This window comes from Diplotaxodon limnothrissa, linkage group LG23 (genome assembly GCF_057381915.1).
Source record: "Diplotaxodon limnothrissa isolate DT_005_m linkage group LG23, D_limnothrissa_male_GT1.1, whole genome shotgun sequence".
NCBI classification, from domain to species: Eukaryota; Metazoa; Chordata; class Actinopteri; order Cichliformes; family Cichlidae; genus Diplotaxodon; species Diplotaxodon limnothrissa.
The window spans coordinates 40,623,986-40,640,600 of NC_140617.1; the positions used below are offsets into that span (position 1 = coordinate 40,623,986).

Genomic DNA, 16,615 nt, shown 5'->3' on the forward strand with positions numbered 1-16,615 from the left:
GATGAGATCGACAACAATGCAAAATGTCATTATCTATCTCTGTTTTTAACAGGTATTAATATTTTTTCATCAGCAGTTAATATCAAATACATTTCTCCTGCAATATGTTCATTGATACTTGTATTATTATTGTAAACTAACCATATGTCTCTGAGTGTGATATCAGCGTGAAACTACTCATGCAGTGTTTGGATTGCTAGGAGGCGTGTCTCGGGACCATTTAGGCTTCTGTCTCTTTTTAATGTGCGTTTCTATCCTTTTCTTTTGCTGTGAAATATTAATATAAATCAAAAGATAAAGACTTGGACGTTTCTTCATGTTTATACCCTGTGTTTAACATGGTGGGTGACACATGGCCCCAGACGCTCAGCTCAAATGATAATTCGCCTGAAATCATGTTGTCTGGGTCACTTATGAAAGAGGTTAAAGAGATCACATCCGGCTCGCTTTGGGAAAATTCCCCTGATGGTGATGAGACGTGCGAGGCTATGACAGAAAGAACAAATACTTTTTTCTTCAATTTCCCCTCATTTGTACTTCAACGCCGTGAATACCCGAGCTGGAAGTATGGTATGTTATATATTAACTACGCCGCTTCAGGACTGAAGAATATCAAAGCCTCCAACTTCCTCTCGGATTTAAAATTCTGCAAACGTCTCATCACCTTCAGTACACACCGTACACTACACACTGTACCGGGCGGGAAGTCGGCCGCCAGCAGTGCGCCACAAAGATCCTCCCAAATTGTAAGCATATAAGCGCCAAAGTACAATATACATCTCTGTGTGTCCACAGATCACGGTGAATGGTGATATCTTTTTGCTTTTTGCTTTGAATAACTGTGATTACTCTAGACAACAATCCTGTAACACTTGTAATTCACAGGCGTGCACCTTTAGCTATTGGGCTGGAGCCTTTCAGCAGCGGCACACAAAAGAAATGCAATTTTGCATCATGAATATTATACCTGCGGTCTGAAATGAAATCCTCATGCTGAATGAAAGTCATATTTTGTGATTGCGAACACTATCTCTCATGCCCGACTTGTGCAGCTACGGCACACATACGCACACAATCAGAGAGCCAGAGCAGGTTTTTATGAGTAATCCTCGCCAATGATTCAGGGCCTGTAATTGTAAGCAGCGCAGCAGGAAGTGAAGCAAGTCTCAACTATTGACCGGCTCCAGTCTCACACTGAGCTAAAACACAGGGGTGGTGGCACCGCCGCTGAGAACATGTCAATTTTGCTCTTTAGAAAAGGGGCACTGCTTGAAGACTGAAAGCAAATCAACACGTGTATCGACCCGAACAACCCAACCCTGTAAATTGCACTCAGAGAAACGAGCAAAACAACAAAAACCATCACTTGGCTTTTATTGATGACCAGCACTCTGGCTAAGCAAGCCTTACTTCCAGATGAGGAAAAGATTGAAAAGACAAAAAAAAAAGAAAAAGAAAAAGGTTTGATAGAACATTCAGAGATGCTCGATATGAGCTTGTAACAGACTTTCAGCTCTTTTAAATTACTGCCTGCTTTTGGCATCTCGCTCAAAAACGCTACAGGTGAGGGCGTGCTCAGAAGCTACTACTCTATTTATAGAGGAAGTGACATCACAGAGCAGAGAAGTGACAGCGCTGATGCTGTGCAAACACTCCAGCGTGACATTGCTGTCAAACTCGTCTTCGTCTCAGGTCACGCTGCAGCTCCTATCGTCCTCACGTGGGAATAGATCAAATTTTTTTGCAGGTTCTCACCGTCGGCTTGTTTTATTACGACACTGCATTTCTGACAATGGCATCTTGTCATCCGGTTTTTTCACATGTTAGAGTGTGAGAAGGTATTTGAGGCCTCTGTAGCGTGTACACCATCTTCTTCTTCTTTATAAATATAGAGGAAGTGTGCAGAAAACAGGAACAAGTTGAACAAAGAGGGAAGCTTTTCTACGCCGTCTGTTTATAATAAGTGGGTTATGGTGGGGTTTTTTAATTTTCATTGCAGTGTCACGGTCATCCACTGTTTTTGGAACATTTTAGGGAAGAAGAACTATATTATGGTCATGTTCAAGTTCAGTTCAAGTTCAGTTGACTGGCATATGGAGCTACAAGAGTGTCTATGTCGTCTTCGATTAGGGGAAGCGCAATAAAGCGCACTAATTAAACAATATATGATTGTGCCTTCTTAGTAGATTTCATAGCACAGTCTCTCATTGCCAGCTACAAATTCTCCGTTGTACGCAGCAGTGGCCTGATATTAACTGACAGTCTGACTATAGGAAAGTCATTGTGTCACCGTGAAGTTATGTGTCTTCCTTGAACAAACTGAGAGCCGTGTGAGTTGAAACAGGCCACAAAGTCAAGCTTAGCCACAATCCTGGGATAACATCTAAATGCCAGCCCATATCAGCTTTGGATCAGGTTATGCACTGCTAAACATCCAGCTCACACATATTATGTATCACACATCATCTAGGCTGCTTTAAGTCTACCTAGACTTGAAGTCAAGACCGCCTAAACCAAAACCAAGACAATACCAAGACCAGAGGGTATCGAGACCAAGACAAGACCAAGACCAGAGGGTATCGAGACCAAGACAAGACCAAGACCAGAGGGTATCGAGACCAAGACAAGACCAAGACAAAGTCGAGACGAGACCGACACAAAAAGTCTTTAAACTGCAGCCAGATGCTGCTTCGTTTACGGGTGTCAGGCATATTTATGTGTTTTTGCGATGCACTCGCACAGCCCTCCTCACCGCTGTCTACTGTCTCACTTACTGAGAGGACAGACTCACGCTCCACTTGACTGTCGCGTCTCTCACCCTCTCTGTTTTTCACATAATGACATTATCCTATATCCTCGCATGTGATTGGCCATGATATGGAGGGATTGGAGCATAGCTGAGCCACTGTGTGAGAGCTGAGCAACGAAAGGAAATTAAGTGATGAGCCGGCTCTCGCTCAATGGGAGTCGACTCTTCTGATTCACCACAAAGCACTCTCTAAGTACGGCTCTTAGAGCTGATGCTTTTGCGCATGACACATTATCAAATGTTACGTTGTGTGTCATGGATACTGTTGACTCCAAGTCTCCCGACCACTATGTCGATCTGAGACAGCAAGACTGAGACAGCGAGACCAAGTCAAAAGCCCGTCGAGACCAAGACAAGACCAAGACCACGTAAAAGTTCTCAAGACATCCAACTCTAAGTCTACCTACAGTTGCGGTTCACCTGCAAGCCACTTTGCAACCCACTCACATTGCTCCATGTGCTTGTTTTTATGCTGTTTCTAATTTGGTCAATGTTATATGTTTTGTCATATCTGTCGACCTTGCTGATGTCGTCCCAATAGAAGTCCAGCTTTCAGAAAATAGATCGAGAATATGAACAAAACAAAAAAAGTAGAAAAAATTAGTGTTTGGCTGATTATTTCTTTGTTGTAACAATGTGACAATGCTTCTTGGCAATAAACCTTATACCGTTGGAATGCCTTAAATGGTGACATATTTCTAAGGAAAATGCATTTGTGGGTTGAGCAGCAGAGTTATGTATGTCGTTTGCGCCTATTAAAGACTTCAAAATCTTCCCTGCCAATGTCAGACGGTTTAATCTGCTACTGAATCCCGTCTGGTGTTGTTTATTAGATCGGATGTTTAGAATTAACAACCCTCTTTTTATGATAGTGGGCCAGACTGAAATGAGGATTTAAAGACAGCTAAAGCACTTACACCATACAGTTTAATCTCTCTCCGCTCTCAGTTTTTATCATTGCTGTATGGAAACACCCCTGGCCTGGATGAGGTTGACTGCAGTTAGCAGTGGAACATGTGTTTTCAAGTTTCTCTGACTGGTGAGTCAGCAGCTGGGGGAACATAACCAGCATCATATACTCTCAGTACCTGTGAAAACAGAGTGTTAAACCAGGCGTGAAATTATGCTCAGCCTCGAAAATCAGAGCCCAGGGATTACGGACATGTGCAGCTATTGTGGGATTTGCTAATTGGAGATTCTCTCTTTCTTCCTGTTTTTTTCAGTCTGCCTTCTATCCTTTGGACTCTCATTCTCTGGACTCCCCCTCCAAATTCACCTTGTTTACCATGGACTGAGATGAAACAAGAAGCAAAAAGAGGCTGTCACCCCTTCATTGTTCCGTTCCGTACATTTCGGATGAATTACACTGGCAGTGGAAATAATTGCTTGTCCCAATTATGAATTCATCTGCTGCCGTGGCTTTCAGACTTGATGTGGAGAAAATTCCCCAGAGCAGAACCAAACAATGCGGGGGGAATAAGGCACATGAGTGTGTCAGTGGCCATTAATATCCATAAAGGCAATTTCACAGCACACCTAATGACATAAAATGACAGACAATAACGGTTAGGGAAAAAGTGTGTGAGTGGAGGTGAGGTGGTGTATGGGGGCTAGAGTAGGGAAGGAGCTAATATAGTTCTCAGCAAACACACGTAGAGAGTTTATGTCATAGTTTCTACGTGCCAGAAAATCTGACAGGTAGGAAATAAATGTTAATGGGGTGGGCATAATATTAGGAACACTTCCTAATACAATGAAGGCCAGTACAACACCACCGCTTACAATAATCTTAATAATGATTATATTAATAATAAGGAAAAATTATCATTTGGAAATGTAATTGTAAATGAAAGTAAGTGCAGTGAAACAATACTGAAAAAAACAAAGGTACAAATCTGCTGTGATCATTCACGACTGGATCTTTCCACCCGAGTTCTATCAGAGTTTCTACTTTCTTCGAGGTATATTTGTTGTTTAGTTGCTGCTTTTAAGATGTCTGGGTAAAAAAAATGTCTCTGTTACTTCACAGAGTCTGTGCTGCCACATTTTCTTTGTGCTTCTTTTTCTGCTTCCTTTTACAGCCCAGCTGAGGTTTTAATCAGGTAATAATATATAAAAATTGATGTAAATTTACATTTACATCAATGTTACAGTTGACTCCACCCTGATGCTTTTGTTTTTGACTCTATTCATAAGCTTTATGCAACAGCCCATGAAATTTGAATAATACACATTTACATACAGGTACTTCTTTTTGTGCCTGTATTAGCGTTATATGAAACACAACCTGTTTAACTATTGTCATGCGCATTAATGAAGCCTGTAGAAATAACCCATAAAGTGTGGGTGGTGTATGTCAGTGGGAATGTAATTCCCTGGAGTGCCAGAGTCACCGTGATTTCTTCCGGGTTCCTGTCTCGGTTTGTTTTGTTTGGGTGTATCGGCGGACAGCGCAACATGACAGAAAGTCACTCTCGGCGACTGTGATAACCGCTTTTTCTTCCACTTTTCCCACAAAATAAGATGTCTTCTGGAGTTTTATACGTCGCTGTATTTCGGTAACCTCTGATTAGTGACTTTAAGGTGATTTCATCCAGACCTGAGACACCTGTTGCGGCAGTTTCGACAGACAGGTGCCACTTTGTCCGTCACCAACACCGGGAGAAGCTCCGGGTCGAGAGATCACCGAAACTTGGATTACTTCCTTAACTATTTTAAACAATTTTTTTTTCTGAACTTGTTGCTATAATGAAAGTTACGGTAACTTTCGGGGACACCTCTGTGGTGGTTCCCTGCAAAGCTGGGTGGACAGTCCGGGATTTAATCGAACAAGCTACGCGGAGGTACCGCAGGATTTTGGAGCAGGTAAGCGCCGTCTTTGCGCTACTTCACGCTATTCTCCATGAATACAGAACCAACATGACACAACGTTTCATTCCAGTCATTCTTCGCATTTTGTGAGGGGTAGCGCTCATAACTTGGGCTGGGGTGTGGATCACGTGACACGGCTAATTTACAGGTTATGACGTCTTCACTATCGGAGCTAACGTTAGCAGCTAGCTTAAATAAGACGGAGAAAAAAGCTATTTATTGCTTACAGACAATTAATTTTGCAGCTAAAATTGAGCCGAATTCACTTTATGGCACTTATTTATGCCAAGCAAGTCAAAGTGTTGTTGAAAGTTAAAAACTTTTAAATATATTCGAGTTTTTTTTTTAATTAAGAGAGTTTCTGTCCTATTAATGAGTTTTACTGAAAGAATCACGCACTGTGTGATTCTTACATTATTTATTTATTTATTTATTTATTTATTTTTTAAAAAGTTTTTAAGTGCACCTCTCAGCCACCACATTACATCTGGGTATCAGGTGAAGAGAGTAACAACAATGCAGTGTTTTGCTGATACACTGTGGATGCTGGCATTCTTGTGGATGTTACTTTGACACATAGCACCCAAACATTGCTGCACACCATCAGAGAGAAAAGAACAACCTGCTCCCCTATAATTAATAAATAAATATAATCATAAGAGTGCATCCTCCATTAAAGCAGTTTCAAGGAAAGTATAATATAATGGCTTTTGTCCCATTTTTTTTTCCAGTCTTCACCACTCAGGTCTTCCGTTTCATGAGGTTTGTGTTTTGTATTCTCATTGGCTAACAACACTGATTACGTGCCTCCTTAGCGGAGGAATATATAAAAAATAAAATTTCCCTCATCACTATCCAACAGGGGTTCTCAAGCTGCTGCCAGCCCTCAGTTCTCTGTCTCAGTTGTTTCAATTTAAAGTATGTCCTCCACCCAGGAGTTTGTGGAAAGGTGGGGTTGTCTTCTTCCATTTCAGCATGATCAACTTTAGTAAAAAGGCCTGGCCTAGTTAAGCGTCCTGCAGGGCCACTCAGATTATTGCTATCATAGGGTTCAGGGAGTCCACTGTGCTAGGCATCTTCTGAAACTATCCAGCGATCTGCCAGTTCAGGTGGGTCAAAAATAGTCCAACCAATTTAATGCTGCTCTGTTAAAGTTTATGCATTTTTATATAATACATATAATGCTCTACTGGCCCCATCACTAGGTAGCTAATGGGTAAGAATGCGAGGAGTATTGTTTTCTTGTGACTGGAGGTTTTCTTTCCAGTGTTCACGTACACACAGCAGCGTTCTGCTCCCTGCTGCAATCACTTGAGCATTAATCATTCTGCCGAACTGACCTTTTTATTAATCAGCAGCGTGCGAGTGTGCTGTCCTTGTGTGATAGCGCACCTTATGTGTGTTTCATCTCAGCAAGGATGGGTGTGAGTGGTGCCGGCTGCAGCCGTGGCTGTCTACCTGTACAATAGCGCCCTGTTTAAGCTCTGGTATCTCAGTGGGCAGGTGGAAGTTTACTGCTTTATGTCCTCAATGTGGCTGCAGTTGGGGAGGTGCGTGGTGGACAGGAGGCTTTGTCCTGTGAGTGATTGGGGATTAGGATTGGTGACGGGCCCTGTTCTTATCGGTTCCCCCTCCTTCAGCCTTCTGCCCAGGCACCCTCCCTCCCTCTCCCCTCCACAAGGCGAGGCAAGAGGCTGCCATGTGGGGATTCGAGGAGCCGTGGTGGCAGGGATGGAAGGACAGATTAGGTGTCTTGGATGGCTCGATGGATTGCTTCCTCTTAGTGAAGAGGCGCACACAAACATTTCCACAGCCACACGAACAGGCGGGGGAGCTCATCTCACTCAGTGTCCCCTGAGCTGTCTGCTTCACTGACAGCCACAGCCGTGCCCGCTCTGCCCAGCAGTCATGGCCGATTCTCCCAGCGGCGCGCCGCGGGTGCACAAGCTGCACCGGGTTAAAATGTGAGCCTGCTATTAAAAACACGCCTGGGCCTTGATTGCTTTTCACAAAGCATGTTAATTAGGAGCCGCTACGAGACGCTGACTTAGCGGTCTGTGGCCTTCCTCTTAATAGAGGCAGCTCATTGCGAGGACAGTCCAGCTCTGGAGCTGCCAGAGAGGGCCGAGCAGATCTGACCAGATGAGGCGGTTGCTCCTGCCAGGAGAATCCACTTAGCACCCACATTATCCGCACATTTCTCCACTTAACCGCACATTTCTCCACTTGTCCGTGGCCGCTGACAGCAGGGACAGTGTCAAAAACCTGAGTTTAATCACTGTTTGTGTGTGCGTGTGTGTGTGTTTGTTTATGACCATGTGCAGGGTAAACTGTGGAGTCTGCACAGGCCCTCTGTGCATTGCCATAATGGCATGTAGACCTCACCAATTAGCAGTTTCCAGCTGCTTTTATCTGTTATCGTGGCGAAAACGGCTATGTCTCCTGACAAAATGTGTCTGTATAGAGAAGATTTCTGCTCATTATGCAGTGTGATCTCTAAAATTGGAGCGTGCAAAGCACCAGTATACTGATGAAACATTAAAAGTAAAGGACACAGTAGTTTTCTGACTTTAATCTCAGCTATGGTGTGACTAAAACACATGATTTCTGGGGGGGTGTTATGTAAAGATTGCTAAAATTTGATTAGATGGTTAGATGGCGTGCATCTGCACACAACAATTTTTCCATTAGGACATCTCAAGTAACATATTTTTGCATGATTGGCAGTACAAATTCAAAAAGTGGCTCGCTGGGCCGGTCACTGTCTGGGCAGTCCTCATTATCATACAGCTCCTTCCCCAGATAAGATCTTATTCCACTGTGGGATTTTCCTCCAACTTTCCCTTTTTGAGTTCCGGCTGGCGACGGTATATCTTCCCCCTGATCCATTGCGAGCTGGAGAAGTTGATTCAGTGCAGACTAAGGGCTACGGTCAAGATGGTGAAGTTGGAGACTCACGTGAGAAGCAACTGGTTGTAATCACGAGTTATTTGTCACAAAGTATTTGGCAGATAAAATAATTTGCAGAAAGGAAACGTATAAATGGCGTGATTTAGTTGTTCAGATTGTATGTGTGTCTCCTATCGCAGCATGTGCCACACCTATGTGTCCACATACCCAATTTACAGGCCTGACATCCTCTAATAGAATCTGAATCTGTGGGAAATCCTGCGATCATTTATTAAAGTCAATTCCTGTAAACTGTGATGATGTAAAACCCCCATAGTTGCAGGGCTGAGTAGTGTATGTGCTTTAGCCTGGGGGACCTGTGTGAAGACTCCACGTCTTGCAAATTCTCAGGGGAAAGAGCCAGGTACTGTAGCTGTCTCGCTCTGTCTCAAGCCCCGTCTGTGCAGCTTCAGTTCTGATTACAGCCCGTATACCTCGTATGTGCTGACAGCTCTCTAAGCAAGCTGAAAGCGCTCTGTCCTCCTTGTGTAAGTAAGCAGGTGGGAGAGGACTTGTCCGGTGCGGGTTGGTGTGTGCGTCAAGGCTCTGCCCTGTGTAAAATGCATTTCTTTTTAAAAGTTGCGAGCAGCTCAGGTCATTTGTGACATTGGATTTAAGTACACGCAGACTGTCAGCTGCATTCATCAGACTGCTGCAATTGCGTTTTAGGGGAAATCATTCGGCGCAGCTGATCCCTGAAGGAAAACCATCCCGCCCTAGAGATGAGGCTGTATTTCTGCCTTTAGGGCACTGAAGCAGGACAGGTGCAGGCTGATGCACGAGACTTTAAACTCTGATAGCCCAGCCATTAAAAAGGCATTAAAAAGCAGATGTGATCCCATGACACTTGCCACTTACCGAAAGATGAAAGTGTTAAAAAAACAAAACAAGGATCAAAATGCCACCAAAAAACGAGCATTTATAAGCAACATCTAAACAAGCAAACCCAAAATTCGTTAAAAGTGGTGGCAATTTGGATAAATTTGAACGCAAGTGCCTCAGTTTTAGAAAACATGCAGGATTGAAATGGCAGAACCATTTTTTGGTAAATGGCTTGACAAAAACAAACAAGGTTTAATCTCACCGTTGTTCAGAGGTATTAAAAATAACGAAATAAAATGTGAAATCATTTAAAAAGCATCAGCTCTTCGATAATAACTGAATTTAATGCATAATCCTTAAAAAGCCACAGACGCAGTGTTTTGTCGGTTTTGCTCCTGGATCTTCAAAACTAATGCTGGTCCAGGTTCACCTTCCCAAGTGAGCAATCACATTATTGTGATGTCATAGTTTTGCAAGGTGGAAAGGCATCACACCTAACCCTAACCCCCTGACTATAACTCCCTCCAGCTTTTCTCTCTACCCTCGTGCCTTGGCGGACGCTCATCGACGTGTTCATTAAAACATTTATTTTTTTGGTCATGGCTAAATCCACGCCTTGCTCCTGCAGCTTTGTAATTGCACATTCTTCTGAGGATCAAAGTGTGAAATAGCCTCCCCTTCGCTCCCTCTCCTCCGCCGCCGCCGCCTCCTCGCCGAGTTTAGCTTCACTAATCGGCCCAGTGCTTCAGCGCTCTCGAGTGGTGTCGTATTTGCTCACCAGAGTGAAGGTGGAGAAGGCGGGGGGAGGAGGTATCTCTTTAAATGATGGGGGGACTTAATGGTGTAATTTGCGGGGAATTTACTCTTCTAACTGTCACGGTAATTCCCCTCTGCCGTTGACTGACTGACTCCCGATTCCTTTTGTTATTTATTTCTTGGGAAAAGTGAGTGGAATTACCAGGGATTGACAATGAGGGACTTCAGAAGAACTTCTCTTTATTGCCCTCTTTCCTCCCTAAAGATTACTTTCCCTGTGAAGTGTCATCCGTTCATCCCTTTTCATCACTGGGTAGAGAGGAAAAAGCTTCTCGGGGCCTCCCGCGTGTGCCAGGTGTGCTTAAGCTTCGCTGACTGCGATGTTCATTAACACATGGACGTTCCCGCGCACTAATCCAGTGATTTGAATGAGTTCTTTTCCCTTAAAAACCACGCTCGCGCCTCTGATTTCACTAAGGTGTGTGCCGATGTTATGTCGTCACAAAAGCACCAATGACCGCCCTTCCCATCCTTTGCTGTGGCTGGCCTGTGCACAAACACACACACACACACAGCAGTAGAAGAATGCCGTCAGTTTTTCAGGTTCAACCGGTTTTTCTGGCGTGGCATTCTCGGTCCATACTGACGTCTTTTCTTTTTTTGTTTTGTTTTTTTGTAGTAATAATTTTTTAAAAAAAAGATCAGATTCGTGCTTTGTATGGCGCGGTATACTTTGAGGAGTCGTCAGTTAACAGCTTGTAACCCAAGCTCACTGCGTGTTTTAACGTGTCGTGTGTATTTGCCTCTTATCTGAAAGCAATCTGTGTGGGAAACCTGCGCTCACAGCCACGGACATCTCTCATGTCTGCTTGTTCTTTGTTGTGCGACTTTCCTGTCGGCTTGTAGTCACATTCCATTCATGTGCAGGTGTTCCTGAAAGCACCATCTGAACTTCTTTTCAGATGACTCCATGTTCACGTGTTCGCCGTGTCTCTGTAGTACAGTGGCACAAACGCCTGCATTCAGCTTTGTGTGCAGCCTCTGCTCCACAGCAGACCCTTACATATTGTGTAACACGTGGCACGACCATCTTTGAGAACATGTAGCTAAATAGGGAAAGTTCAGGCACTATTTAGGATCCAGTTCACTGTGTGCCAAACCACCAACTCGGGACAGTCCTAAGTAAAGGCTGTGCAGCTTTTTATTTCAATCTTAGCATGTAGACCTCTGCCGGAGGTTTTTTCCTGTTAAATTGTTTTTTTTTGTTTTTTTTTCCTTTCCCAATGTCACCAAGTGCTTCCTCAACAATCAATCCTTTGATTTTTGCAGTTTCCTCGTTATTATTGTAGGGTCTCTACCTTATAATATAAAGACTTTTAAGGCAACTGTTGTTATGATTTCGTGCCATATAAGTAAAATTGAGTTGAACTTTTAAAAACGACATAATGATAAAGATTTTGAAAAACTGTGCTTGTCGTAGTTATTTTCTGCGCTTATCTCTCAGAAGTGACACTTACTTTAATGACACTTCTGAGTGGAGAGAGGTTCTGGCGTTATTGCTGTGATTGATATCCCAGGCTCTCCCTGTCATTTGTTTAAGAGAATAGTCTTGGCCCACTGTGAAAGGAAGACGCTCTGTTTTGTTTTTGTTTTTTTTTCTTTTTCCCCTGCGCTCCGTAATTCACATTCGAGTGCAGCCGAGCAAGAAGGAGCTCATTCACAACAGGGCACGGTGATACAGCGGAAGCCGCTCACTGGGTCTCAGCCAAACTCATTCCAGCCTCCGAGGCTTCTCGCTTATAGTCGATACTTTTGCTGGTAATGCAGTCTTGTGTTGTTTAGGACAGATTGCTTATTGGTATGGGCGCTTCCTAATAAGCCATTTCCTACTCCGTGCATTGTTAGGAACGATAAGGCTCGTCAAAGACTTCTACAAATTTCTTCTAATATAAATTGTGCAAAACAAACTCCAAATATGAGCTAAATTTAACCCATCAACAAGGATGGAATTGTATAGTTTTTTAAATGTGTCCAATTTACCATCTTCCTACAGGAAAAAACAAAACAAAAACTTGGTCCAAAGCAGAGCTAGACCACAGCAGGCTGTGTGCGTGTCTGCAGGGTCGCAAAAAGGGGAAGGTGTCATTGTTCGTGTACTTCTCCATTGATTATGTTGTGTAAACAGCAGATTGCAGATTGTGGCTTTGTCAAAAGTCCCTGTTGTTTGTTGATGAGCTGCGTGTAGTTTCCTGTCTGAGGGTGTGTTCAATCTAACTTGCTCATCGGGATTGCAAAACTGGCCCGGAATGTGCCCACCGCTCCCCACGGAGCAGCAAAACTGGAAAAATGTCTCGCTCTCACATACTTCTGCACAAACTGTACCGATAACACGGTGACACGTCTGTACAATCATATACTTACCCAACAAACAGGAAAACCTACTGTGGAGTCCAGATTTTTGGCTACTATGTTACATTAGTTGCTAAAAACATAGCACTTATAGTAAGTTGGCCAAAACGGAGCTACAACTAACATTTTTAAAGCTAGAACTTTCAACTGAATAAAGCATGAACGCATGTTTTATGAAGACAGACTGAAGGTAGTAGAGCCACGAGGGCTACATAAAGTTTAAAGGCTTGTTACAGTTTTGTAGCATAATGCAAACATTCTTACTTACAGGTATCTTGTTCTGACTTAGCTGTGGAACTTTTTCACATGCTGCCTAAAAATACATATGCACCTGACTGATGCTATGTAGGTCAGTCTGATGCTGCCAAAGCAGCCCTGAACTGTTGAGACATCGCCTCGGCACTGTGGACAGGTTCACTGTTAGCAGAGCGCCATGTTCTTTGCAAAGAAACAGCAACAGATCATGCTAGAAAAATCCAAAGCAGAGGGATGAACACCATGTGAGCTTTATTTCCTAATGGAAGTAAAGAATTGTATGAATTTTGGTGTGATCTACATGTTTTGAGTGGAAAAGTAGACTAATCTATTGAAAGCTAATATACCAACTCTCTAAGTGTTAATAGACTTCAGCATCACACCACTATTATTAAAATATTTATGAGTTTTGACCTCCTGAGCCGCAGCTGCGGTTCCGGGGGTAGAGCCAGTTGTCCTGAAGGTCAGTAGTTCGATCTTCAGCTCTCCAAGTCAGCATGTCGAAGTGTCCTCGGGGAAGATACTGAACCGAGTTTCCCCCTGTACATCCATGGAAGTATGTGTGCGTGTTAATGTTTGGTTAAAAGTGCTCAGTCACAGATGTAGACAGGAATGGTGATGCTGTTTCCCAGTTTGGTCACTGAAAAGTTGTTTTGAACTTGAGGTCTCTTATCTCGAACATGGCGAACTCAAGAGGCCAGATCAAAACGATAGGCTCTTTGTTGTGTTACTCAGGCCATTCAGAAACAGTTGCTGTCAGGGACGGCGTTACCGTTTAAGTATGTACTGGTTTGAAACATAGTTCAGATGGGTGGTACACATCAAAACAACTTTCACTCGAACGTCAGGGCCCATCGTTGTTAGTCGCTGCTGCTGATAGTCACCTGTCATGGTTTTAAATGTTGTAGTTGATTGGAGTGTTTCTCCATCACTTTGGCGGGGAATGTTTGTTATGACTCTTCTGTAATACCGTAAATGCCAGTTTCTCATGCTTCTCACAGGCTACATAAATGGCAAATATGCTGTGGTAGTGGTAAAGCTGTTGCACAACAGCGACTATTAATTGCCTTTTAGGGTTTCCTGGCATCAGCCAGTGTAATTTGTTTGGATTTAAGACTTTGATCAGTTTTGTTGCTAATAATTAAAGTATGAGCAACGAAAAGTAAGAACTGGATTGTGAGCTAATTGGTTCTTTGTCGATGTCTGATTGGATCGGTGTTGTGTGCTTTTGGCTTAACTATGAAAGATGAAGGTGATGGATTGCAGTATGGGCTCTGTCCTAAATCTATCCATCCATCCATCATTCCTCTTCTGCTTATCCAGTTCAGGATTGGGTTGCCATTGGGTGTTAGATGTAGATCAGTGAGGGGAGTTTGATGCTGATATCTTGATTGTCTAGTTCTAATGTTTTCCAACTTGTGTCTTTTGTTTCCAGCGTGGAGAGACTGCCATGCAGACCCACCACTTGGAGTATATGGAGGGAGGCATCCTGGACATGGATGACCTGCTGAGCGATCTAGTGGAAGACAGAGACAAGGTGAGAAAGAAGCAGACAGACTCGAACTCAAACCCTGACACTCCAGCAAAAAGATTTCTTAGTTATGTTTTTGCATTGTGTTTATCTGTCTGCTGTTTTGTGCTATCCTTTTCATCCGCTCTTCGTGACATGTGATTGACAGCAGTTTCTCACAGTTGGACAGCAAAGCATGACAAAATGAGCCTTGGCACTAATATTAAGCTGTTTCTTGATTGTTCTTACCTGCCAGGAGAGACAGTCTATTACAGCAGAGAATCTGTCATTCTGAGCGCCTTGCGGAGGATTTGTTTGGACTCCCTGCTAAAGTCTCCAGCCCGGCAGGATGACAGAATGCTCAATAAACAAAGTATTAGCGAATCCACTGGTTATGAGAGTCTAAACCAGCTAAAGAAGACGTGACAAAATGAGTTTTCTGCTCTGGAGTGGATTGCGTCGTAGTTTACTTCTGCGTGGTGTGAAAGCGAACTTAATTTCTCCTCTTCCCTGTGGTTCTTTAGCACGCTAAACATTATAGGAGTCATCTTCATTTGTACTGAAAGGGCACCATTTCAGATTTAAAGAAATCAGCCTCATGCAGAGGGAAGTTCGCCCGAACAGAGCGCTGGTTGGCAGTTGTTCTGCATTCACACACATGCACAAAAAAAGACACACGGTGGCCCAATTTCCAGCAAAGAGAAAATTTTATTCCCCCTGCTAATTTCCCATAATGCATTCCTAAATTGTGCTAATAAACCACCCAAAATCCATATTCATAAGCCCTTGGTCCAGATGCATGATGAATTACCAACACTTAGTCAGCAAAAAAGGCCAAATGAAATGGAATTGGAATATTCAGCCGACCTTTTACAGTGCAATAAGAGTTGGTGTTTTAAGGTGTGTGTGTGTGTGTGTGTGTGTGTGTGTGTGTGTGTGTGTGTGTGTGTTGCACGTTTGGCACGTTTGGCAAAGTACTCTTTGTGAAAAAGGGGGACGGAGCTAAATAAGAGATGTGTAAACTCAGTGAGAACCTTTAGTGGAGGGAGAAATATTTTTTAGCAATCAGAGAACAAAAACTTCATTTTCCAGGCAGATGGAATTCTAATCATAAGATCGGCGCATACGGTGAGTCATAGATTTTAATGACTCATTTTCCAACCCCGAGCCTGCCTTTTGTCAGCGTCGTCAAAGCGGCGATGAAGTGTCATAATTGAAATCTGGCGTTTGATCAAACTCTCCCAACAACACGTTAACCCCGACATCGGCGCTCTCGTTTTCCGAGCGTGCTGAGCAAATGCTTCACTCCAACCTGCACCGTGCAGGAACTGTCCTATTTACCTTTGTTACTTTACGCTCCCAGCTTTCAACCAATTCTCTAAACGCCCTTCCTCCTCTCATCTCACTTCTCATTTCATCCTTTTGTTTTTTTCTGGGGTTTTTTGCTGCTGATGAAAAGATAGCAACCGGAATAGGACGAGCGTGCGTGATCTTCACAACGTGCCAGTCATCCGACTTATCTCCGGGCTCCCAAGCAGCGTCGGCTCTCACAGATTAATGAGCCGTGCCTGGCATTCTTGATTAGTCTGACTTCCTTTTGTTTGTCTACATTTTTATTACCTCGCTGCAGCCGGCAGATTCTATCTTTAGTGCTTTATTATTATTTTTTTGTTCTGTTATTGTGGCCGGTGCTGTTTCACCATCAATCATACATGAGTGGACCCATTGTGAGGGCCCTCCACTGCACAGCATGGGCCCTGTGTTAGCTGCGGATGCTAATGAGAGATAATGGTTTGCTATTTGTACGCCTAGTGGTTAGCTTAGCTGCGAGTCTAGACCTCTTTATCTGTTTGAGCGCCCCTGACTATTATTCATCCACACTTTCACACACATCTTCGACGTCCCCACCGCCTGGGCCGAACCACAGGCGAACACGTAACGTAGCATGTTAGCATTTATGGGAGGAGTGCCGCCGGTGGTTGATGAGGGCGGAGACGAGGGGTCGGCTGTGATTTGATTACACTCCTGCCCCCCTGCATCTGCGACATGCCCGCACACACATACATACAAGCATGAGAACACTCTGTGTTCATTAGCCCCCCGACTCGAGATACCGGCCACCAGCCTCCTCATGAATATTAATACCAATCTGATGAATGTGGGGGAGGCCACGGGGTGTTTGCTTAGGTGTGACCACCTATACACAGTACACACTCGCCGAGACAAAAGACCAC

General features: G+C 43.7%; 1 protein-coding gene across 2 annotated transcripts in view; it reads left to right on the forward strand.

The window, feature by feature from the left end:
* The first annotated feature begins 5,307 nt into the window (after positions 1-5,307).
* Positions 5,308-16,615, forward strand: part of pard3ba (par-3 family cell polarity regulator beta a) — a 207,590-nt gene continuing 196,282 nt past the window's right edge. For both annotated transcript variants that reach the window (XM_085347625.1, XM_085347626.1), the window contains exons 1-2: positions 5,308-5,674; positions 14,307-14,408. In XM_085347625.1, coding sequence (XP_085203751.1) covers positions 5,558-5,674; positions 14,307-14,408 — 219 coding nt within the window. In that variant the 5' untranslated portion in view covers positions 5,308-5,557. The remainder of the gene's footprint in view (positions 5,675-14,306; positions 14,409-16,615) is intronic.